Genomic DNA, 23,400 nt, shown 5'->3' on the forward strand with positions numbered 1-23,400 from the left:
TTTTATCCTCGCTAAACATCCAAGAAATGTGGCAAATGCATCCACCTTTATGAGCTCTCTATAATTTCATGTGCTCTCGTCATGTTAGCTGGTAAAGAATGTTAAAGCTTATTAATTCTCCTCTATTTGCTGCATCCCCACTGATGTGAGAAAACACACACAACAGTACTTATTGCTTCTCATAAGCTGGACAATGCTTTTGTATGAAGGACATGTCATAACCCTCCTGGCTTCTCTTGGATAGGAATAATACAATAGAATTCACACAACACACAATTCAGATTTGTTCCAACTTTTCATTTTATTAAGTGCTGACATTTGAAAAACTTTCTCAAAGCACACATGCCAAACCCTAGGCATCAGATGTGGCCCTCACAAATGAGCAGCACCTGACGTTCCTTTACTCCACCTGCCACCTGTCTGTGGTTATCGGGTGTCACACCACAGACAGAACGTCAGCTCTTCTGAAAAAAGAGCCTGGCAGGAAGAAAAATTTGCGTATGCAGCTCCCAACATAGCACTTCTTGTATTCTGTGACTACCACGTGTGCTGGTTACATGACCCAAAGACTCACATGTCAGGAAACAAGAGAAGTGGCAGTCTTTCAGCAAGTGGCAGTATTTGCAGAATAACTTCAGTACAAAACTAAAATAAGTGTTTGGGGAAAAAAGGTCTTTATTTGATATTGCAAAGTTTGCAGTAAGTGATGTTATTATGCTTCTGTAAGTTAAATTTAATGGCGGGTCAAGATTCTTAATAATGACTCTTCTGAGCTATATTCACCCTCCATAGTTTGCAGGTAAAACAAGTGAAAGTTAGAGCAGCACATTAAAATTTGATGGAATCTCATTTTGCCATCCTTCATTGCTTTTATTTTTTTTGAGGGACCTGCTGCAGACTAATGGGACAGGCTAGAAAATTTCCAAGTGTATCAGTAAGCAAAATAAAAGTCTCAAATTTTCACCCTGCCCATTTCACAAATGGAAATTGTATAATTAATCCAAAGCAAAAAATTGGAGGAAAACAAGTGTCACATTTATACTTAGCAACACTGTTCTCCAGTGACTTCCATTTGACAACAGCTGAATTGCATTCTTAAACAGAATTCTTTACATATTCTTAAACAGAATTCTCTACATAATCCCTGCTATCTCAGATAACTGACACAGAAATATCACTTAGGGTCTGGGCTACATCGCGAAAACCTTGTACAATCTGACAGTACCTTCATCAAACGAGCATTCAAGCCCTAGTTTTACCTTTCTTTACATTCTTTTCATCCAAGGACTTTGGAGCGGTTTGTAACATGTAACTGAAGAAAGCAAAAGAAAGGAAATCAGATCTTAATGATGCTCCTCCTTCCAACAAAATAATTGTATCTAATGACATAGCAATTATTCTCAAATGTAGAAATATGCTAAATTCTGAAAACCCATACAAGAAGCACTATTTCTATACCTGTCTGCAACTTCTCTTAGACAAAAAGCTGTCATATCCCACCACTCTAACCAAGGCCAGAAGCAAGTTAACTACACTTGAATAAACCTGATTATTTCAGGGGAATGTTCAGCATACAGGAGACACGCTCCTTTTCCAAGTCGCATAAGACTTGGTCTCATGAACTGAGATGGGAATTAGGATTTTCCTCATTTCCTGCTCACAAGTTGCAAGCCCAGCTTGTTTCTATGCTGTGGCACAAGTTCCAGTACAACTCTAGCCAAAAGACACCCTGTGGAACTACTTGGTCATGAGTTCCAAATAGCCTTGGAACAGACGAGCCAAGGCAACTCAGCGTTTTTGAAATGCATTCTTTAAGAATGGAAAGCAGATTTCTTCTTCCCCAGAGCTTGTTGCCTTCTGTTGGGTTCTTCTCTTAGGCACTCTTCTCTTAAACACTGATGCTCTCTAGGCATGGAAGTCGCTTGGGCCCATCTGAAGAAAACCTGGGAACACTCACTGTGTACAGCCCAGACCAGGGCTACATCTTCACAAAGGACAGAAAGGCAAGCAGAGCTCTTCCAGGAGCTGACTGAGCATTAGCCAACTGGTCTCTGGTCCTGAACCTGCAGTTTTGGACTCCAGCAGTTGAAACTTCAGCCTGAAATACTAAATTCACTGAAAACAATACATGACCCTAAATATGTCTGTACCATCATGCCAAGCAGTACCTCTCCAAAGCCAACTCACCTCTGACTCTACAGCAAGGCTGCATGGGGCACTGGAAGGTGAAGTCTGGAGCACTGAAGAAGCACTGCCAGGCTTTCCAGGCACACTGCTGGGCCTCTGCAGGTTCTAAAACAAGCACTCATGGGAGAACAAGGTAAGCAGGGTGCAGAGTACGCGACGCCTCTGGTCACTACTGAGATCTGCTCTTTCAGAGGGCGACAGACACAGGAATCACCTCTACAAGAAAGACCATGCAATTGTTTTGGAAAAGCTCAGAAAGAGAATAAATGGACAGATTAGAACCATGAGCAAAACTTCAGAGAAAGGGAAATGGCTCTGTACAGCTAGAATTGCCCAAAGTAAGTAATTCTGAATTTATCTGTACAGACACACGTGCTGCACAGCAAAAATACTGACAGATGTCCCATTTTGAGACACCTTTCAGTGTAGTAAATGACAGGACTGGTTATTCTTTACTCCCTCTCCCCCTGCATAAAACTCAAATCTATCTTCTGTGTTATTTATACATAAAGAAAAGAAAAAGCTCATAAACTATAGCAACATTGACTGTAAGCAAGACAATTCAAGGAACAGTGTTACTGAGGGAAGGGAGTGTGTTGAAACAGGACAGTTACACTTTCTGAATACACAGTATTTTAAAGAGAAGCTGAAGTGAAAGCTAAGTGAAACTGAAAAAAAATCTTAATTTGAACATCATTGAGGATATATATTTTCTCACTCTTAAAAGCCTGAGCCTTTTTCCCTTGAAAATATCAAAAAAAGAGTAACATACCCTTCAGAATCTCTTTAAAATTGCATATTTAAAAATTGCACAATAACTTGCTCATCTCTTGTGCAGTGAGGGCTGAAGAGAAGTTCAAGAAACTCACTGTGGTAGAAGTCCTTAGTCAGCAGCAAGTGCTCTGAAGAAAGCAGTAGGAACTGGAAGAAAATTTTCAGCACCTGCAGTTTTTGGGTACTGGTGGGTAAAAGGAAGTAAAGTTTTGGGGTGTCCTGAAACCTTTAAGATGAGAGCTGATTCCATAGTAATTTTTTAAGAGATGAACAACCACTTGCTCTCATTAACAGCTATGAGCAAAGCAGAAAAGCAGGATTCACTTCTGTGCAGGAATTCATACACTTCTGTGTCATGGTTGTTTCCCAGTCCACCAGTTTGAGTCCAAGATTCTGCAGACACGGGAAATAAGGCTCTCTGCTAGATGTGAGGAACCGTCTCAAGGTGCTTTGCCCACGCCCAAGTCTGTTACTTCCTCTTCTTTTCTTTAACACTACTGTATGAGCTTTCACCTCATTTAGCTTCCAGAAAGCCTCCAAGTTGGTTGTTTCTCCTAATAATTCAAATCCCCACACAGCTTGCCAGACAGTTAAATTAAATTAAAAAAAAAAAAAGAGTTTTCAGGTTGAAATCTGGGTGTTACAATCTATTTCTAGATCTAAATATTGCAATTTTTCCATCTGTTCTCGGAAAACTGGGTAGGAAACAAATTGATTTTAAGACCCATTTCCACACAAGAAGACTTCATTCTCCATGTTTACCACAAACCCACCGAAGCTGCTGCTCTGTTTGGAGGTCAGTTAATTCATCAATGGATCTCCAGCTGCACTGACAAGCATATGCACGTGCTCCTTTCTTCTTTATCATCTTTGCTCTTAGTTTACTGAGCTCAGGCATGTTATTCCTGCCAAAGAAGTGAATTCAGCTCAGGATCATGCTTTTTTTTTTTTTTTCCTAAGAAAAAATATTCACGAGGCCATTTCAAATCAGAAGACATCTTAAGGACAATTCAGAGTGCCACTGTCATGGATGAATTTAGGGATATATTTGAATTCTGTTTTGAATGCAATCCTTTCCCGAGAGCAGTCTCAGTGCTGTGCTCCCAGATTGACTGCAGATTGGTGTTTTTGTAAACAACGTTATCTGTTGGGTTTAGAGACTTCCAGTCAGCCTCCAGAAAAAGAGTTGGGAAGAAAACCAGGCAGAGTTAATTCCTGTGTTAAAAAATGATCCAAAAATGTATTTATCTTATCAAACTTACTGTAAAATTGCTATGCATAATGGGTAAAATTAGAGTTAAACTTTTCATTAGGAACTGCTACTCAGGATGATTGTTAAAGGGACTGAAATGAAATGGCCATAAGACTGTACATCAAACCAGAAATAATTCCTGTGCAGCTAATAACCACAACAAATGAAAAATCAGCATGGCTATGACAAAACCAAGTTGTTTCAAAAAAACCAAGTGAAAATGTAGCATTTTAGCTAACTTTGCTCTCATGACCTCTTGCCGGCCATCAATTACTGGACACTGAATTGCAAAAAAACATTAACAAGCCCAGCTAAATAAAGAAAACCCAAAACAAGTGTCAAAGGAAGAACTTTTAGAAAAAGAGATCAGGCACCTATTGATGGAAGGAAAATGTTTAATCTTAAAGTTTGCTTTCTAAAATTCAGGTTTGTCAAAATAAACAGCTAAGTATCTTGCTAAAGATTACGTATTTTAATCAATTTTACAAATATGTGATACTAATGCTGCTCATGTGGGTGGGGTTTTTTTTCAGTTTCATTTATTAATTTCAAGATCTGAGAAGCAAAATAATTTTGACTTGGGGTAAACAAAAGAATCCCACTTTTATTTTTTTTTATCCACCTTTCCCACTACCAAACTCATCTTAGGAGACCAGTGCAGCATGGTATTTTTAAAGCTGCTTTAAATAATAGGAAAAATAATGGTATTCAGAAAGAGATAGAAATTTTGAGACAGGAAGAAAAATACAGGAATAACCAAAGATGTAATACAGGAAAAATAACGGAAAAGGAGCTGATGTCTCCATTATTGTTCTGCTCTGGCTGTCACACTCCTCACTGTCCAAGCACTATCTCTGAACACATCCACCTCTTCCATCAGTTAACGGGCACACACAGAGACTGTACTAAAATAAGAGAAATCCAAATTTGATGTCTGTATTAGGAACATGCCTACTAAACTACATTTCACTAAGTCTTGGCATTAACTTTAGAAAAACTGGGAATAAGAACTCCTTAATTTTAAGTCTTCAAAAACTATTTAAAGAATTAAAGACATCACAATATAAGCAGAAAAGAAAAATCCCACCTCTCCATTTAACCAAACCTTTCTTTCAAGAAAGAAATCTGTTAAGAAATGAAGCTATTTGATTTTCACTGAACATGACAGCATACTTGATAGAGGAAAAAAGAACATCTGACTTGAAACCATCACAGTCTGTATAACTGAAAGTGAGGTGCAAAGCACATGCTGAACAGTCTGCATTCATGTTGTCGACATTGTAGACACCCTGCACTGGTTGGCAGAGGCCAACCCATCACATGGATTACCTGCTTATTTTAGCAACAAGCTGGCCTTTTGATCCATGAAACTTGAATTCTTTTTAAAGCAGAGGGAGAGTCATGGGAGAAGAGACAGAAATGGATGGAAACAAATTCTGGGAGATGTTGCTTCCCCTCCCCACAGAGTTTCCCACCTGATCCCAAACAGGTAGCATGCATGCTTCTTTTTAGGTGACACAGCAGTGCTAAGGGCTTTTCATCTTTCCTGTTCATATCAAGCCTCAAAGCACAGAAACACAACACTAATACCAAACCCACCTCAGACCCACCTGAAAAAAAGATAATCACAGGACTGATCCCAGATGTAGTCATTGAAAAGTGACACTCGGAAGTCACAAGCAGTACAACGTAGCTGATCACACGTTCTGGACAAAGAAGAACAATCAATCAGAGAAGCTGACTGATACAATGTACACGGATCATACCTGGTGTGCAGTACAGCACACTCAGAAATACCAGAAGCAACGTCACCTAATCTTAATGCTTTTACATCTCTGTCATGTTCAGAATTATGGTATGTGATTTAATTATATGTTCATGTATTATTTTTACAGGTTCCTATCCTCACTGAACACATGAAATAAACTGATATCCACTTGATATATTCTCTTTAGTCTTCCTCACTGGTACAGGACATGGGCAGCATCCAAATATGTGTTGAGTACATTATTACTTACTACAAAAAATGCCACATGGAAATGCAGTGATGTTCTATAGAATGTTGTGGATAAATCTTCAAAGTACCTCTTCTGCTAAATTCACCTGCAATTGCAAAGCACTCTGACCATTTTCAGTTCAGGTTCTGGGATGAACCAGCCCACTGATTTAAGTCACATACTTGGCAACACATAGAAAAATGAAGAGAGGCAGGGAAAAATAACAATGCAGCAGCAATTTCCTTAACTACTTGTTACTGATTTTTGGTTTCATGTCTCATTTGCAAGCATCTTCGAATACCTCAAACAAACAAAAGGTCAAGTGGTCAACAACAGAGGACTGGAAGGGACCAGTTGATTTCAACTGCAGTTACAGGGAGCCACTTCTTTAGATGACTATAAGGCTGTTCTGCCCTGTTCAAATGCAGAATTTTGTACCACCACAGAAACACAGCTGTGAATAAAAATAATGATAAAGCAAATAGCACATATTTTTTCAGGTTTCCTACCTTTTTGAAATATTTGTTCCTATCCCAGATGGTGAAAGGCTTCCACCCAGGTACACTGGACAGCATCTATACGGATTCATTAAAAAATACTAAATTATAGCAAAACAGGTTGGAGAAAGCAGTACAACATTTCTCCTAGTTTAACCACATGGTATTTCTAAAAAAAATATTTATTAAATATAGGCAAAACATCCAAATGCTTTTAAACTACAGAATATTAAAATTTCCATTACCAAAGTGTTCAAAGAAAGACTCTTATGAAAATCACTCTCTATGCCAAATACACAAAGATCTATATATTGCAGCATTTGATAAATGTGTATGTCCATAAGGCAAAGGAAGATGTTGTTCAATAGCTTAAATAATTAATAAATTTATAATAAATTATTTTGATCAAATGAAAACACATTAACAATTCTTTGAAATTACCTGTTTATCTTTGTTGTTCTTTACAAAGACTGTTTCTCTTCTCAGCGTCTTTCTTAAGAAATGTCAACACAGATTAAACAGCAGCACTATTATTAGACTGATAAGAAGTTATAATCAAGCAATGTCCAACAGGCCCGAATATTTTTCACCTACCTTTTCCTATATGCCGGTACAACAACTTTATTTCTATCAGGTGTGAGACTTGCAGAATTAGACTTCAAATTCTGTTTAAAAACAATCCAAGAATAAAATGCAGCATTACAGCAAAGTCACAATATTCTGTTTTACTTAATAACCAGGAGCCAGAAAATCTGAGTCACAGAAGACGGGGACTAAGACTCTAGGATATTTCTTGTTCAAGTTTATGAGGCTCTGAAGTAACAGGTAAGTGAGGAACAAGGCTTCTCTTCCCATACTGAATTTCCAGCTCTGGCTGAAGGAATTCCACACCACATGATCGCTTAGACTTTACAATCAAGACTTAGTATTTCATGCCCTCCTTTTAATAATTCTGCTTTTAAAACCAGTTATAATTTGGAATCTCTCCCTCGATGTCTTTTAGCTTTTGTTTCATTAAAACCCATCAAGAACTTAGATTATTCAAAAAGATAGTCTTTGAAAAGTTTCTTATTTGCTGTACACAGAAGAGTTTATTTGAATTCTAGAATATTAGAACTCTAGATCCTAAGTGGGAAGTTCTAGGGATATAAAATGATAAAATTATACAAATTTACTGACATAATTCTCTCTCCCTCAGATGTATACAAGTATTTTTGTTGGTTCAGATTTAGCCACTCTGTAAAAAACGAAAGACAAACAAAACAAAAACCATGTCACTCATGAAAATAAGAGAATCTGCAGGAGGTTACGAAGTATAAGTAACACCATTTACTACTGCTGATACCCAAATGAATATCTATTTTCAATGCCTTCTATCATTGTAACTGTCTTGAGAATGTAAATTTGTGGCTTCATCTCCATCTCCTGCTGTGAAATGAGGAGTCATTTGCAGAGGATACAAAACGGGGAGCAGTGGTTGGTGTGTCAGATGACTGCACTGCCATTAAGAGGGACCTCAAATGACTTACAGAAATGGGCTGAAAGCAATCTCTTCAAGTTCAGCTAAGGTGAAATGCAAACTCCTGCCCCAGGGGAGGAATAATCCTTATGCACAGAACACCACGTGGGCTGACCAGCCGGAAAGCGGCCTTGCAGAGAAGGCTGTGGGAAATTTGGTCGATAACAAGTGGACCATGAGCCAGCAGTGTGCCCTTGCGGCACAGAAGGCCAACAGTATCCTGGGCTACATTAGGAGGGATGTTGCCATCACGTCCAGGGAGGTGACCCCTCCTCTCTACTCAGCACTGATGAGACAGAATCACAGAATCATTTCAGCTGGAAGGGACCTTCCCCAGCTCAAAGCAGGGTCAGTTTCAGCAGCTTGCCAGGGACTGTGTCCGGCTGCATTTTGAAAACCTCCACAGACTGAGACTCCACAACCTCTCTGTGAAGTCTGTCCCTGTGTTTGACCACCGTTGCAGTTTAGAAAAAGTGTTTTCTTGTGTACAGATGGAATTTCGTGTTTCAGTGTATGCCCATTGTCTCTTGCCCTGTCACTGGGCACTACGGAGGAGAGTCTGGTCCCTTCTTTACTACAACTATAGTTATTTACACACATTGATAAGATCCCCCTGGAGCCTTCTCTTCTCCAGACTGAACAGTCCCAGCTCTCTCAGCTGCTCCTCATATGACAGGCATTCCAGTCTCTTAACCATCTCCACGGGCCTTTGCTGGAGGTTCTCCAGTAGCTCCACCTCTCTCTTGTATTTGAGAGACCAGAACGGGACACGGTAGTCCAGATACAACCTCACAGACATGTTTGGAGCACTATGTCCAGTACAAAAGAGGCATGGACATAATGGAGTGGGCCCAGGAAAGGACCATGAAGGTCATTAAGGATTTAGACCATCTGACATCCAGGTATAAGCTAAGACAGTTGGAATGGTTTAGCCCAGAGAAAACAATGGTCAGGAGAACCTTACGAAGGTATGTCAGGGAAGAATAAAGAAGACGTAGCCAGACTCTTCTCAGTGGGGATCACTGACAGGAGAGGCAATGGATGCAAACTGAAGTACAACAATTTCCACTTAAACATATGAAAAATCTTTATGACTTGTGAGGGTAGTCAAACACTGCAACAGGCTGCTTAGAGAGGCTGCAGTCTACATCCCCAGGGATAATCGAAATGGGTAACTGGCTCTAGGCAGTCTTGCTTAAGCAGGTGGTTGGACCAGATCGTCTCTAGAGGTCCCTTTTCCAACTGTGACCATTCTGTGATTCTGAGCATTGACACTATGCTCTATTTTGAACTAGCATTTTGTTTAATTGCCTGTTACTGTGTAGGTAAGAACATCTCTTTGTATTTCTCCTGTTCCTCAATACAGGATTACTGCATTTTCCTTTCTGCTTTATTTTCCAAGTTTATTCTACAGCTTGTTTTCATTCATGTTTTGCTTTAGAAGTTTTAGCTTATGGTGCTTTTACTTCCATTGTTGAACCTGACTTGTTCTGAATTTCTCCAAACCCCTACTCACCAGAGGTGTTTTGGTAAAGCTGCTGTCATTACAGATTTCATCAATAATGTCATCTAGATCTTCTTTGCTGCTGCCAGCACTCATTAACACTTTAGCTGATCTGAAAAATAAATAAACCAGCCTTCATCTTTGTAGCAAGACGACAGCAATTCTAAGAACTGTGAATTAAAAAATATAAACAGTTACAGCCTTTTTGCTCTAATATTTTTGTAGTATCTCAGGTACACCATTCAAATAATGACTGAACAGATGTAAACTGCAGGATAACACCTTGCAGGATAACCTTGAGTTGTCGCATCATAGGTCTTATTTTTGCTTGCTTCTTTTATTTCCAACCACTTCCAACCCTGAATAAAATTGTGACAGTATAACCCATGCTACACTTACTGGGAAATTAACTGGACAACCCTGATTTTTCACATTTAGCTTCAGCAGCAGGAGCACAAAAAGGTCAGAGGAAGGTCTCTACTCAAGTTATACAACTGCAGGGGTTCTGAAGAGAATTCCTGCTGAACTGGATGCATTTAGAAAGACCACCTGCACTTTGCTTTCACTCAAGTAACACTCAAGTCTTCTGTTTGCTAGCTCTTTGTCAAAGAAAGACAGGCCTGTAGTACTGCTGTGTTAACCAATCACGAACAAATCTACTCCTGAGAAAGAAGAAAACTGTGATTTTTTTTTCAAGATTGTCGTTAGATCGACTAAAATTAAGTGCTCATCTAACCATTATGCAAACAATGTGGAAGTCCAGTAATGTGGCCAAAGGTAGTGGTCTTGCTGGTCTTGCATTAGTCATTGGATTCTTCAAGATCCTTTCCTTGGACTCTGAACTGTGTGTAAGTGCTCAGCAGCCCACCTGTGGAGACATCTGGCCAAGCCTCTCTGGTCCACAGACCTTCCAAAGGGAGTCCGAGATGTCTGTGAGGGCTGGGATGTAAACCTGATAGTCAGGATGGAAACCCAAGGGCTGGCAAAGATGCCTGTCAGGGCCAGGCTGGAAACCTGAGGGCAAGCAAAGACACCAGTGAGGGCCAGGATGGAAACCTGATGTCTGGGACTGAAGCCTGAAGGCAGGAACAGATGTCAGAAACTGAACACTTGGCAGTACTGTCAGCAATGACCCTGTCGGGACCAAACTTGCTGGTATTATCATCATTGTTTTGAAAATTGTGGAATTTGAGGCAGATACCTCAAAGTGTAGTGTGTAAGTTAAGTGCTTACTGTAGTAGATATGGTTAATAAAGCATGAACAGAAAAATTATGAACAGAAAAAACAGACCCGAAGGAACAGCATGAAGCTGTGTCAGGGGAGGTTTAGGTTGGATAGCAGGAAAAGGTTTTTCACCCAGAGGGTCACTGGGCACTGGAACAGCTCCCCAGGGAAGTGGTCACAGCACCAAGCCTGACAGAGCTCAAGAAGCGTTTGGACAATGCTCTGAAGCACATGGAGTGACTCTTGGGGTGTCCTGGGCAGGGCACAGAGCTGGACTTGATGATCCTTGTGGGTCCCTTCCAACTGAGAATATTCTGTGATGTGTATGAAATGACTGAAGTATCAAGAGAATAAAAGCTTTGATAATGCTATTGCTAAAGTTCTTCCTGCTCTAAATCGCAAGATTTATAGATATTTGAGGTGAGTTAGATACAGAGAGCTCTCATGAGGTCAGTTACAGAGCAAAGTAATCCCACAACCCTAACTCAGAGGCAAATTAGTGCAGCTTTTAACGCCATATTTAATCCGAGGCTGCGGTACACGCAGAAGACAAAGACTCTCTGAAGTAACTAAACTCGCTGGCACACGATTTGGATCTTTAAACAACAAGGGCTGCAGGTGACACTCGCCGACCGTCAGCCCGGTTCCGGCTCCCGAACCCGCGTATTTTGGGTTTCTGAGACGTGTGGCCACACGGGCCAGGCGGGGACGGGCTGCGCGCCACCCAGGCGGCGCCTCGCTCGGCGGGGAGCGTTGTGAGGGCGCCGGGACCGCGGCGGGACCGCTAACCTGCGCTCCTCAGCCGCCGTGGGCTCCTCCTCGCCGCCGCCGCGCCGGTGGCACAGCCGCCTCTCCACCTCGTCCAGCAGCCGCTCCAGCTCATCCGCCATCTTGCCGCCCAGCGGTTGCCGAGGCGGCCCCGCGGCGCGGGCGGGGGCGGGGTCTGCGCGCCCGGCCGGGGTGGGGGCGGCTGCGGGGTCCTGCGGGGCTCGGCCGCGGCCTCGCCGCGCGGCTGCCGGGATTCGGCGGAGAGCGACGCGGGGGGAGAAAAGGAAAATACAACGCCACCACACCGCGGCCGTAGTCGGCAGGATTCGAACCTGCGCGGGGAGACCCCAATGGATTTCTAGTCCATCGCCTTAACCACTCGGCCACGACTACGCATGCTGCAAAGGTCCTTCCCACCTTCCCATGAGCGGTTACGGAGAAGGAGCAGGGTTTGGTACTTAGGTACGTCTCCTCACGGGGCGCAGTGAAAGGTTTAAAATAGAGAGTAGGTTTAATGCATGTCATACAGTTCACTGCGCTGTATATTGGTCTGTTTATAGCAAAACCAAACGGTTAGGCTTTGCTAAGTCCCACGGGAGAAGCCAGTGGTGTTTGGTTTTTGGTTTTTTAATTTTTTTTTTTTTTTATTTTCGTAGATTAGGAACAGTCGTGGATAGAGCGGCCTCAGTCCCCTTAAAACCAGGAACACTCCCCAGCTGACATCCCCCATAGCGCCCGGGAAGTCGGGGCAGGCATTTTTGAGGAAAGTCCCATAAAGGTGGCTCTCGCCTATCGCCCTGTTAATAAATCCAGACAAACGTCGGAGGTGTCAGTCACCAGGTTTCCAATGCCAGCTCCACCTCCCCTCTCGTCAGAGACACGCGGGAGGTCAGGTGTCCCGACGCGGGCGCACCGCTCGTAGTGTCAGTGAATGCTGTATATTATTATATTTATTTAGAAATGCAAGGAAGCAGTTTAAAGAGAGAGGTCTTGTTAAGCTAAACAGAGCATTGCCATTTCCTTAGGTCAGCTGACACAGAAAGCACAGTGCTTGTACCCTCCCGTTGCCAAGATGGCTCAAAATTTGTCAGCCTGTGATGAAGTGGGGTCTGCAGTAAGCGCTCCAAGCAAAGCCTCCTGGTAACAAGGCATTTTACAATTCTCTGGGTATTTCAATTAATGAGTTGCAAGCCCCGTCTGAATTCCCTCATACTTAAGCTTTTATTTCATCATTCCATTTTCCTCCCCACGTATCTCAGGTCTCTGTTAATACCCCAGCCCAATCCATGGCAGTGCTGCTGGAGGAGACGTGTTGGGTAGAAGAGTTGTGAGTCTTTGCTGGGTTGATGTGATGGAAGAAACTAAATAGTGTTGATGCTGCTCCAGCTCTTTTAAGTGGTCCCTTGGCCAGGACTCTGTGTCATGTAGGTAAATTCAATCCAGAAGAAGTGGATTTTTGGGTGGAATTTTTACATTCATCTCTTGCAGCTGTGGAGAGTTTAAACTAATCACAATTCTCCCCAGTATGCTATCATCTCTGTAATTTGAAAAAGGATCAGGAGCCCACAGGCTTGGAAAATCTTGAAGAAACTCTTGTCTTGAAATACATCATCACATGTGGAAAAGACCACTTGCTGCATCATCTTAAAGGAGCTTAAGAATGCCGAAATCCAGTATCATTCTGGCATTCTTTCAAATGGCCTTAGAAATCTGAGTACATTCTCTTTTGACTGTAAAACAGTTTCTTTCCCTTTCCATCAATCCTGTGGCTGTCAGTGTGTCTGTTACAAGGTGCCAAAAATGTATGGAGTGTCTATGGGATAACGGTGCCAAAGTCAGGGGTGCCTTGAGGCCTTCTCCCATGAACTCGCTGCAGCATTTGCTCAGTTGGAAAGCATTTGAAACCAAAAAAGAAAAAAAAAATGAAAAAGAAAAAAAGGAACAGACCTTTAAAAATTGTTAAACTGAAAAGATTGGCTTTGTGCAGATTGCTGCCTGCTGTTTGGATCCTTGTTGTTCAAAACTTCTGAAAGGCCTGATGCAATCAAAGAGACAGAGACTTACTGGGTCAAATTGATTCCAGACTAGTCTCTGGAATCACACTGAGGTGAATCTGACATACTGGGCCTTCAGCTAAGCTGTGGCCAGGAGAAAGGAGTTGAGGTCATGCCCTAAATTTTGTCCTCTCTTAGGAAATCAGTGAAGTGGCTTGTTCAAATCATGTCTCCCACTGACTGCTTGGGGCTTATATTGGTGCAAATGGAAAGGTTACGGGTTGCAGAGGGCTGGAAAAGACAGAGTGACCACTTTGATGATGATGGCTTTTTTTTTTTTTATATACGATCTCTTAGGAAGAGAGGACAGAAAGCTGAAAGTCCTGGGTGGAAGCCATAATGTTCTCTAGACCTCAAGCTACTGAAAGCTTTCTCAGTGGTGCTGATAAAACTGGATTTTGCCACAACAGTGATGAAGACAAAAAAAACTTCCTAGGACAGGATGTTAATTTCTCTCTTCTGTTTTCTCTGGGAACCAAAGTGAGCCTAAATTGAGGTTGCCCAGAACTCTTCTCAGCCTTCTTCTCTGAACAATGAAGTCTCCAGGGATCGGGTAATGATAGAGGTCAGCAGAGCCAGGTAATACCAGTCATTTCCGAATGCTACCCATTGCCAGACAAAGAGGGAAATGATTGCAGGGAGGCCCTCTTCTTTTTGATATAGTGATAGCATGTTGCAGGCCTGTCTGCCTTCCAATCTCTTGCCCCAGAAGTTGGGGTGGAGGTAATGCAGTGATTGCCTCTCCCCAAGGTGTTCTGCTGCCTCCAGCATATGTAGAAAAGTTCAACTCCTTGCTCCCAGTCACAGGATATTACTCTAATCTTGTTCCTTGTCACAATCCAGTATAACATCATTTTAAGTGACACCACTTATTTCCTATTAGTAGTACAGTGCATCAACATGAGAAAATTCAGGGCTGAATCTAAATTTTTGGATATAATTTAAACCATTAGCAAGCATTCATGTGCATGAAATTATTCTACTAAAGATACCAGATTGGGAGACAACTTCTTGAAAGACCTCTTGGCAGCAAGACTAACAGTGTGTGCAAGATTCCTCATATAACACTGGTTTGTGATGTTGAGAGACAGCCTTGGATCAAAGGACAGTTTAAGCTGGAGGCTGCCCCAGTCTTGGGCTTCACTGTCAATCTTTCCATCAAAGGTGCCAGCTCAGAGGGTGGATTTTTCACTTCAGTTTGCTGGCACAGCTGCCTTACCCATGAGGGGCATGAGGAGTGGAACAACTTCCAGTTACTTCCAACCTTCCTCTGAATTAATAATTTCAAGGTTAGAGTATGTGAGCACCCACCAATTTTTGCCTGGGGCTACACAGTTGTCTTGCAAGGGAAACTGTTCCTGAGAAGAACATGTAAGTGACCAGAATGACAAGCCCTCAGCCCTTGCTGTGAGGGGTACACATACTTTTGGATATTTGTAAACATACATGCTCATTTTCAAATAAGTGTGACATTGTGGTGCTTACTAAGGGAAGCAGATTTTTCAGGACTGTATACAAAACAAAAAAATACTTGTCTGGGGGCCTTTTAATGAACATGGTATAATCCTCAAGGCTTCTTATAACCATGACATTTTGATCTCCGTGGGGGCATAACAAGCATTGGAAAGTCGTTTCTGGAAAAAAACTGTCAGCTTGTGAGGCTGTGTAACAAGGAGGTCACACTTCCAAATCAATGATAATTATGTGTAACTTCGAATAAAAATGGTGTTGCCAAGCACTGTGCAGCTTTACTGCACCTGCATTCTCTGGCACCAAGGGTGTCAGTCCCTGTAAAGTGGAGCAGAGGGAGGCACGTGGTGATAAAGCAGGTCAGTGCAGAGAACATATCACAAGGTAAAAATGTTTCCATTTAATAGACAGAAATAATAAGTAGTAGTAAATATAAGATAATTGGCCTGCCAGGAAGGACCCTAGGCTGTGAGAACATGAGTAGGGAGGAGAAAGCATCAAGCAGAGAGGACTGGGGACTACTGTGGAAAAAGTCCTTCCTGCTTGCTACCCATTGCACAGCTGTGGTGAGAGACAAACACCATGTAAAACCAGCCTAGATGAGGGAGCTGAAACCAAAGCAGAGACAGTGTTCCATCACCCTTGCCAAGGCTGGAAAATATTTTTCAGGGGTGATTCTCCAGAGGAGTTGTGAGCTAGGAAAAACTATCCCGTAAGCCACAGGGGCATGGCATGAGTGTGCATGTTGGGGGTGAGATGCTGTTTGTGGGAACTCCACACTAATATCCTGCTCCTCAGTGGGGCTGATTCAGATTTTTCTTCCTGAGGACCCAGATACTGCATCTCAGAGGGGACAGATGTGGTAGCTGACAGGGCTGGTGTTGTCACACATGAGGTTCCAGATACACTCATTTGTTTCACTGCATAGCAGTGTGCTTTGTTTCACTGCATTGCTTCTTTTTCTCAGTACAAGAATACTGGTCAGTGAAAATATATGTTAGGCAGAATCACACTTGTGTAACATTAGTACTATTTGCCTGTGTGATTTTGTACAGTTAAAAGACTTAAAAGAATGGCAAGAAGAACAAAATCTTTTACAGATGAAAGCTTCTTCATAAAGCCTCTCTCTAGAAGCTCAAATGCTAAAAAGAGAGCTTCATGTCTGTGAGTAATGAGGTTTTCATTTGGACTTGAAATAAACAGGGTTTTTTTCCAGTGCAGTTTTCAAAAGGGAGAATGTTTAAGGGCAAAGTGAAAATTAAAAGCTGGGACCTCAGTGATTTCAGCAGGGTCAGGATTTCATACAGAAGGTGAAAATCCAGTCCATCTCATTGCAAATATCCGTTCCTTGCTGGAGGACATGAACTGGTAGCTCTCCTTCCAGCTCCAAGCTGCATCTCCCAGCAGAGGGCATTGCAGAATGACATTATTGTTTTTCAGAAATCTGGCAGAAAGTAAACTGAACTTCAAGGGGTTGTTTGGCTGGTCTAAAATTTATTTTCATGACCTCCACTGGAAGAGTAGATCATCAGTCGTTTAAAACCAAAAGATGCTGCTAGCAAACTGTAGCTGGAAGATAAAAGGAATTTTCCCTTGTGCTCTAAAAATCCCCAATGCCTGAAAAAGAAAGCAAATGCCAGAGAGCATTTGTTCTTCAGTTTCTCTACCACACAATTTATTTTCATGTTTTAGATGACACTGTAGGCTGAACTGCAAAGACTTGTTTCAGGCTCAGATCCTCTTGACATTCTGTAAAAAATAATAAACTGTTTCCTATAAAAAATAAATGCAGAATTAAAATGATAATGATAATGATGTGAGCAACAAGAAGAAGAGAGAACCTTTAACATTTGCAGTAGATGTGGATAAGAAGCATAACATAAAATAGTGGAGATAAAAAAGGAGATTTTTCAAAAGACTGGGGCATGCTGTGAATCAAAACAAGAAGCTACAGGGTACCCTGAGCAGTTCATAGCCTTCAATGCAGGCTTCTCTCTTCCCTGCCATCTTCCCTGAGCCCTGCAGCCCCCCACACATTACCCATCAGGAACACATTCAGGGGACAGACAGGGCTGTACCTATCATGCAGACAGGTCTTCTGACCCTGTCCCCACATTCTGGCTGGTTCTGTCTCATAACAGTTGTGCCAAGCCACCTTCTGGAGGCAGTGTACATGGATTTCATGTACATGATCAGATGACTCATAATACAGGCCTTCTGTTAAATCTTTGTCTGCAGGCAGTGTTCAGTCCATCTTATTGTGTGGTCACCCAACAAACTGAGTGGGTACATACCTTGGTAGAGGAGAATGAGGGATTGAGGGCAGGAGAGGCTGAGAAGTGTGTGTAGCAACAGTACATTCTCTTGTTTAGCATTTGTTCTTTGGCAGATCACAAGAGGATTCAGTGTGATTGAAAGTAGTCATTATAGTTTTACAGGTGGAGAAACGGAGTCACTCAGGGGTTTGTAGCCTGCCCAGACTCATTAGATAAAATCAGGATAGAAGTACTAAGAGCAGTCCCATCTCTTGTGTTGATAATCAGCTGTGATGATCAGTGTGATGATCTCAGCTTTATTGTACGCTCACTGACCTGCACCATGTCTGTGTACTACAGTGAGAAATGCTTCCAAGTTAACAAGTGCAGGTGGGCAAGAGTTAAAGAGCAAATTCTGCCACCTTGATTCTTGATAACGTTCTCACTCAGGTTAGTTTACGGTGTTAAAACCAAAGGGACTTGAACAGAGCAAAGGTCCTGAATTTGAATTTCAATGAATGATATTAAGGGGGTGGTTGGGGTATTTTATGCATACCCTAAAAATGCCTAAAAGGCATTCAGCTCTGGAGGACTTGAAAGGACTGTAACCTTCCCTACAGTTAAACAACACATTTCTCCATAAAACTAACTTGAGAGAAATTCCCTGCATTCCCACACTGAACACTTAGCAGTCTTTTCAAACTTATGATATAGCAGTAAATATAGCTTATAACCATAAAATTAAGGTTATGTGGACTTGTAACTTTTTATTTTATGCTAGCTCTGTGGGCCACTAGCAATTTCTACAGAGGTTGCTGTCCTGAAGTCTGCAATGAATTACATGACTAAACTAAGAAGAAACACAACTCAGAAGAGTAAGAAGAAACAGAAAACAACCCTCATTCTTTAAACAGACACATTAGGTGTTTAAGGGGAGAAGGGCAAACAATAGGAACTTCTCATGCTTTAAAATGTCAATTTCTTTTAGGATAGTTCTTTGTGCTGTATAGGGAACTTGCTAGCATACATAGCTGTCATTGCACTCATGGGTGCACTCATGCATTCTCTTGGCTAGAGAATAACTCAAGAAAAGGTGATAGATCTCAAAAATAACAAGTGGTGTTTTCTTGGAGTGCTACCAATGAGATTCTAACAACCTGTGCCAAGTGAAGTTTTGATGATCAAAATGTAGATGATTTTTACTGTGGCGTACTAAAAAAATTTGTTTCCGTCTAGCTGCATCCTTGTAATTTATGTTACAGATTGATTGTGAAGTTACAGAACTCCTGGTTTCTACAGGAAATGGGCTCTGCTTTTTTTATGTGTGTACTAGTTTGAAAACAAACCAGTGGGAGGCACCAAGTCAGAATAACAATTTAATGGGGAAGTTAAAGAAAAGGAAAGAAAAAAACTAAAAGAAAACACTGGTTCAAACTGACAGAGTCAAGATACAACCTGAGTCCCTGTTAGGCAGGGTGGTGGTGGCTGCAGTCCTCTGAAGCGGTGATCCTGTAGAAAAAAAAGGTCTGCTCTTCCTCAGAAGGTCTAGTGGTGGCTGTGTAACTCCTGTCCTCTGGAAATCCAGTGGAAAGGCGTTGTCTCTGGTGTTCAGCCTCAGCTTATATCCACGATGGGATGCTTGGTTCCTCCCTCTGGGTGGAGCATCTCACAATGGGGTAATGAGTCATGAGGCCAAGTGTTGATTAGGCTCATTAACAGGAGATAGTCTAGAGGGAGTTATCTCTGAGTCATGCAGCAGGACAATGATGGGCAATTAACAGCAAGATAGTCTGGGGGGAGGAGGCAAGGAAACACTGCCCCACCTGATTTCAACAGCTCATGAGGATGGTAATAGAATACACCGCAACCCAGGACAATGTGGTTTTACAGTGCCTAGAAAACCTTTGGCTTTCCAATAATGTAACTGTAAACTAAAATCTGATGAAGATAGATAGCTGTTTTTTTCCAGTAGTGACTGCAGACTGACTGTAGAGTCAAGGTACCTCAGCTTTTGAGTTCCTGAACAGAAACTCTTTAAAGTCTACTGCTTCAAAGAAAATAGGTGATCAGAATTTTGTGGAAATTAGCCTTCTCTAGGGTAGATTTGTTACCTCCCACTATTTCTGTTGTCTTGAAGATTTTGAAAGCCAAGAGCCACCTAATGAACAGCCTTGTTTTTCATGAAAGCTCAGTTTACTGTAAATCTGTGATTACAAGCATCTGGACAGCATGGAAATTGGATTCATCTTTAGTGGCTCAGGCCCCTAGCTAAAAGAAATACAGCCACAGCAGGAGGGGGCTAAGGAAAGGAGCAATTAATTTAGTTTTCCAATAGTATTGCAACAACATGGGCATCATAATTTAAAAGCCTTTGGAACAGTCTTCTTAATTTCCTCCTATCCCACTCCTTCAACTTCTTGTCTTGGTCTGGCTTTTGTTCACTTCATGCAGCCTGCCAGACCAACCTGAGCCTGCCTCAGCCCAACCGGTTGGTCCCTGACGTAATCCCGAATGGTGACCTGTGAGGCCGACCTCAAGATTTGCCAGGCGGGAAAGGACCCACTTGGTTTTAAAGTGCTGGCTCTGTTTTGTGAAGAGCTGGCAAAGTATGTTTTTCTTTTTACTTTTATAGCTTGTTCCAAAGTCCATGGAGGATACACAGCTGGCTGGCAATACCACAGCTAATTCCATGGCTGCAGAGTCTTAAAAAGCCTCTGGTGGTGATGCTCAAAAGCAAGGCCCAGGAGCAGTGTGCAGTATGTAATATGCATGCTGCCTACAGACCTTGTTGCTCTCCACAAATGCACAACATTAGTGAGGTGTTTCATTAATCTGCAATGGAAGTAAAGCAGACGTTTCTCGAGATAGCAAGTTCTAAGTGCTCCTGATCTATGTCAATTCTGCTTTTACCCCCCTGCTTCTTGCTCTCTGTGTCTAATGCTACCAAAAATGAATGACAATTCCAAACCTGTTTTACAGTTTGGAAATTGCTTGTGTCTGGGAGAGAGCAAACTGTTCTTTTGAAACTCTTTAAATGAATATTCAGGTTCCAAATGAACTAATATTTTTCTCTTGTTTGGTTGTTTATTGATAATGGTTCTATTTTCTCTAGAGTGTCTATGTTTATGGCCTTCCTTTTTCCTTCTGGATATCTGTGGCTTTGCAAGTAGTCTGAAAAAGTCTGCAGGACAAAAAGAACACAAATTTACTGAAATTTCATGTAAATCATAACCCAGAAAAGCAGCAGGAAGAGAAATAAATAGTAATAACCCTTTTGGAACGAATCTCATCTCTCTCTTCTAATTAAGGGTAATTGAAAACATAATACATGTCTCTGTAGTAGTAATCCCAAGGACAATTGTATGAAACATGGTAACTAGACAGGTCTCCCAAACACTTGCTGGTAGCTAGGATGAGGTAGTATGTATTTTCCTGTTGTTGAGTAAAGTCACCCACCCAGTCTTTACACAATGGCTGCCTGTGAACACTGACATGAATTTTCTTACTGTGAGCATTGAATAGCTCATCACCTTCAGTCAGCTAAATGTCAGCGTGTCTTAATAACATAAACAAATCAGGATGTCTGCAGCAAAGGCTCACACTCTAGTTAGATTTATGTCTCCACATGTGAAAGATCTACTTCATGTTCTTAGAGGAACAGGACAGTCCCAGCTCTCAGGACAACGTCTCTAAAACCTCAAAGGAATGCATTAAAGCATTGTTTCTTTCACAGGTTGTGCTTGTATCTTCTCTTTTGACCCCCCATTCCCAAAACCTAGAGATTAGTGCTCTTACTGAAGGTGTGAACAATCCATGCTCAGTTCCTGCCCCTGCTCAAAAAAAAAAAAATCCAGAACTAACTATTTTCCCCACCCATTTTGGGTAAAGGATTTTTCTCTCTTTTTTGGAGAGGTGTTCTCAGTTCCTTTTGTGGTGCAGAAAAGAAACCAAGACTCAGTGGCTATCATTTAATGCTTTTTAGTTGTTACATGAATGACATTGCCTTTGGTGTGCTCTTGGGGACTTCTCCAGTGTGTCTCCAGAGTGTCTAGAGTGAATTTTTTTTCTTTCACATTGAAGAATTAATGGATAGGAAAACATCTCTCCGTAGGCCTCAGAACAGAGACTGAGTCCCGGTCAGAGCATGAGCCCCACATTTTCCAGGTGAGTCTCCCAGCAGGATACACATCCGTGTTTGCGTGATTTTCACCTGAGAGCCTGGAGTGGTGTCTTGTGGTTAGAGCAGGGAGCTTGAACCTCTCAGGTAGAGAAGCAAACTGCTCAAGTGCTCTATCCAGTAGGCTTCTGCATAAGACACTGATGATAGAATCGCTGCACTACAGCTTTTCAAACACTATCATGATCTGTACTTCGTTTCTGAAATGGCTTCAGGACTTACTCTGGAGCTTGTGACCTCAAGCAGAAGTGTATTCTGCAGCACAAGGAAAGGAGCTTCAGCTGTGGGGTGAAAGGAGGCTGCTAACACCCTGTTGCTGCCCATGTTTCATGTTAGCTAGCTCTAGATATATGTCCCCTTGGTGCTGAGGGTATTGGGCCCCATTCCTGGGATTTCTGACTCAAACTGCACATGTGGGAAGCCTAGCACATGTGGGGAAGGGCTGGTTCCTATTTCACCACCAATAATTCAGGCACTGCGGCTTTTTCAGTCCTTCTTATATTGTCAGAACCACGCAGTTGCCTGGTGTTGTGAATCTTGGTTGCTTGACACTAGAGTCCAGCTATGCAGCTGTTCATGTCTGTCTCAGGGGGTTGGGATTAATTAATCTCTTTTCTTTCTACCATTTATCTGGGAAATGTACCTGAGAGGAGATCCAGCTCCGTAATATTTTTATTTGTAGGTAGTCCATAAGTGAGGTAAAGAATGGCGTTAGATTATTACCTCAATCAAGTATTTTTAGCTGCAGCTCCTCTGTGTGGATCACATCATGGGCAGTGGTCTTTCATTTGGTGCTTTGGCAAAAGGATGAGGGGCAGAGAAGAGGGAGGAACAGGGAAGGAATGAGAGTGGTGGAGGCCAACAAATACCTTGATGAGGGGGAACACTTTCACAGAGTAGTGGAGGAGGAGCCCAGGCTTGAGTGGTGCTTGCTGACTTCACCAAAGGCTATATTTATCCAAAAACCAAAGAGGGGGGTAGGAGGGGAGTTTCCTCTAATAGGAAACCTGAGATGACTTGCTTTTTGTTGGAAACCAATGTGTGAGCAGTTGTCTATGCCTACCACCCAAGCACGAAGCTCCTGTATGATTATGAAGACAGGTTGTTAATCTACATTTACGTTTGGTTCTATTATTTACTTTTACAAATGTCCATGCTACATCCATCATGGAAAAACCAAGACTAGCCAATGAAAGCTGAGCTGCAAAAGCAAAGTTTCCCTATAAATATAAAATGGAGTTTTATAAAATCCTGTATTTTATAATCATTATGAATTGTGACTGGTTTCCAGACCAAAAAAAAGTTATAATATCCACAAAACTGCACCTGCAGCAAGGCTGTATAGTGCTGATGAAAAATGTGAATCATGGATTATTACAGTTTTTTTTTTTGTTGGTTTTTTTTTTTTTTTGGTGTGTGTGTGTGTGTGTTTATTTTGTTTTTTAAGTCATGGGTTTTCCATTATTTATTACAATTCCTTTAGGACAGCACTGGAGTCTTGAGTGCTAAATGTGTTCATATGCTCTGTGGTACCTGCATGCAATTTAAATGAAAAAGAAGATAAGTGTTTGAGAAGATTGAGCTCTACAGCCACTGGAAATTGAAAGGAGATAAATTTTTACAGCTAGATGTCACAGTTAAATCTTAATCACAATCATACTGGTGTAAATCCAGTGTAACTCCACAGGGAACTTAACAAGGTCCTGACCACACTGCTGCTG

General features: G+C 41.8%; 1 protein-coding gene, 1 long non-coding RNA gene and 1 other non-coding gene across 3 annotated transcripts in view; 1 reads left to right on the forward strand and 2 right to left on the reverse strand.

The window, feature by feature from the left end:
* Positions 1-276: 276 nt before the first annotated feature.
* Positions 277-11,874, reverse strand: C2H8orf37 (chromosome 2 C8orf37 homolog). Its single transcript, XM_039549652.1, has 6 exons — positions 11,745-11,874; positions 9,743-9,842; positions 7,302-7,372; positions 6,720-6,785; positions 5,824-5,919; positions 277-3,866 (listed from the first exon to the last, which is right to left on the reverse strand). The coding sequence occupies exons 1-6, from the start codon at positions 11,843-11,845 to the stop codon at positions 3,707-3,709; spliced, it is 594 nt and encodes a 197-aa protein (XP_039405586.1). The 5' UTR covers positions 11,846-11,874; the 3' UTR covers positions 277-3,706.
* A 70-nt stretch (positions 11,875-11,944) lies between these two features.
* The window catches only part of LOC109145300, a 54,138-nt gene continuing 42,682 nt past the window's right edge, over positions 11,945-23,400 (forward strand). Inside the window, exon 1 of the long non-coding RNA XR_002046614.2 lies at positions 11,945-12,185. This is a non-coding gene — a long non-coding RNA (uncharacterized LOC109145300). The remainder of the gene's footprint in view (positions 12,186-23,400) is intronic.
* On the reverse strand, positions 12,035-12,116 carry TRNAS-AGA. Its single transcript has one exon. It is a non-coding gene; the product is annotated as a tRNA-Ser (tRNA).

This window comes from Corvus cornix, chromosome 2 (genome assembly GCF_000738735.6).
Source record: "Corvus cornix cornix isolate S_Up_H32 chromosome 2, ASM73873v5, whole genome shotgun sequence".
Taxonomy (NCBI): Eukaryota; Metazoa; Chordata; class Aves; order Passeriformes; family Corvidae; genus Corvus; species Corvus cornix.

Excerpts from the sequence above, each read along its gene's own strand:
- C2H8orf37 (XM_039549652.1), bottom strand. The coding sequence starts at position 11,845 with ATGGCGGATGAGCTGGAGCGGCTGCTGGACGAGGTGGAGAGGCGGCTG. Across the intron at positions 9,843-11,744 it reads ACGGCGGCTGAGGAGCGCAG|ATCAGCTAAAGTGTTAATGA; the intron begins GTTAGCGGTCCC and ends TTTATTTTTCAG. Across the intron at positions 6,786-7,301 it reads GTACCGGCATATAGGAAAAG|ATGCTGTCCAGTGTACCTGG; the intron begins GTAGGTGAAAAA and ends GAATCCGTATAG.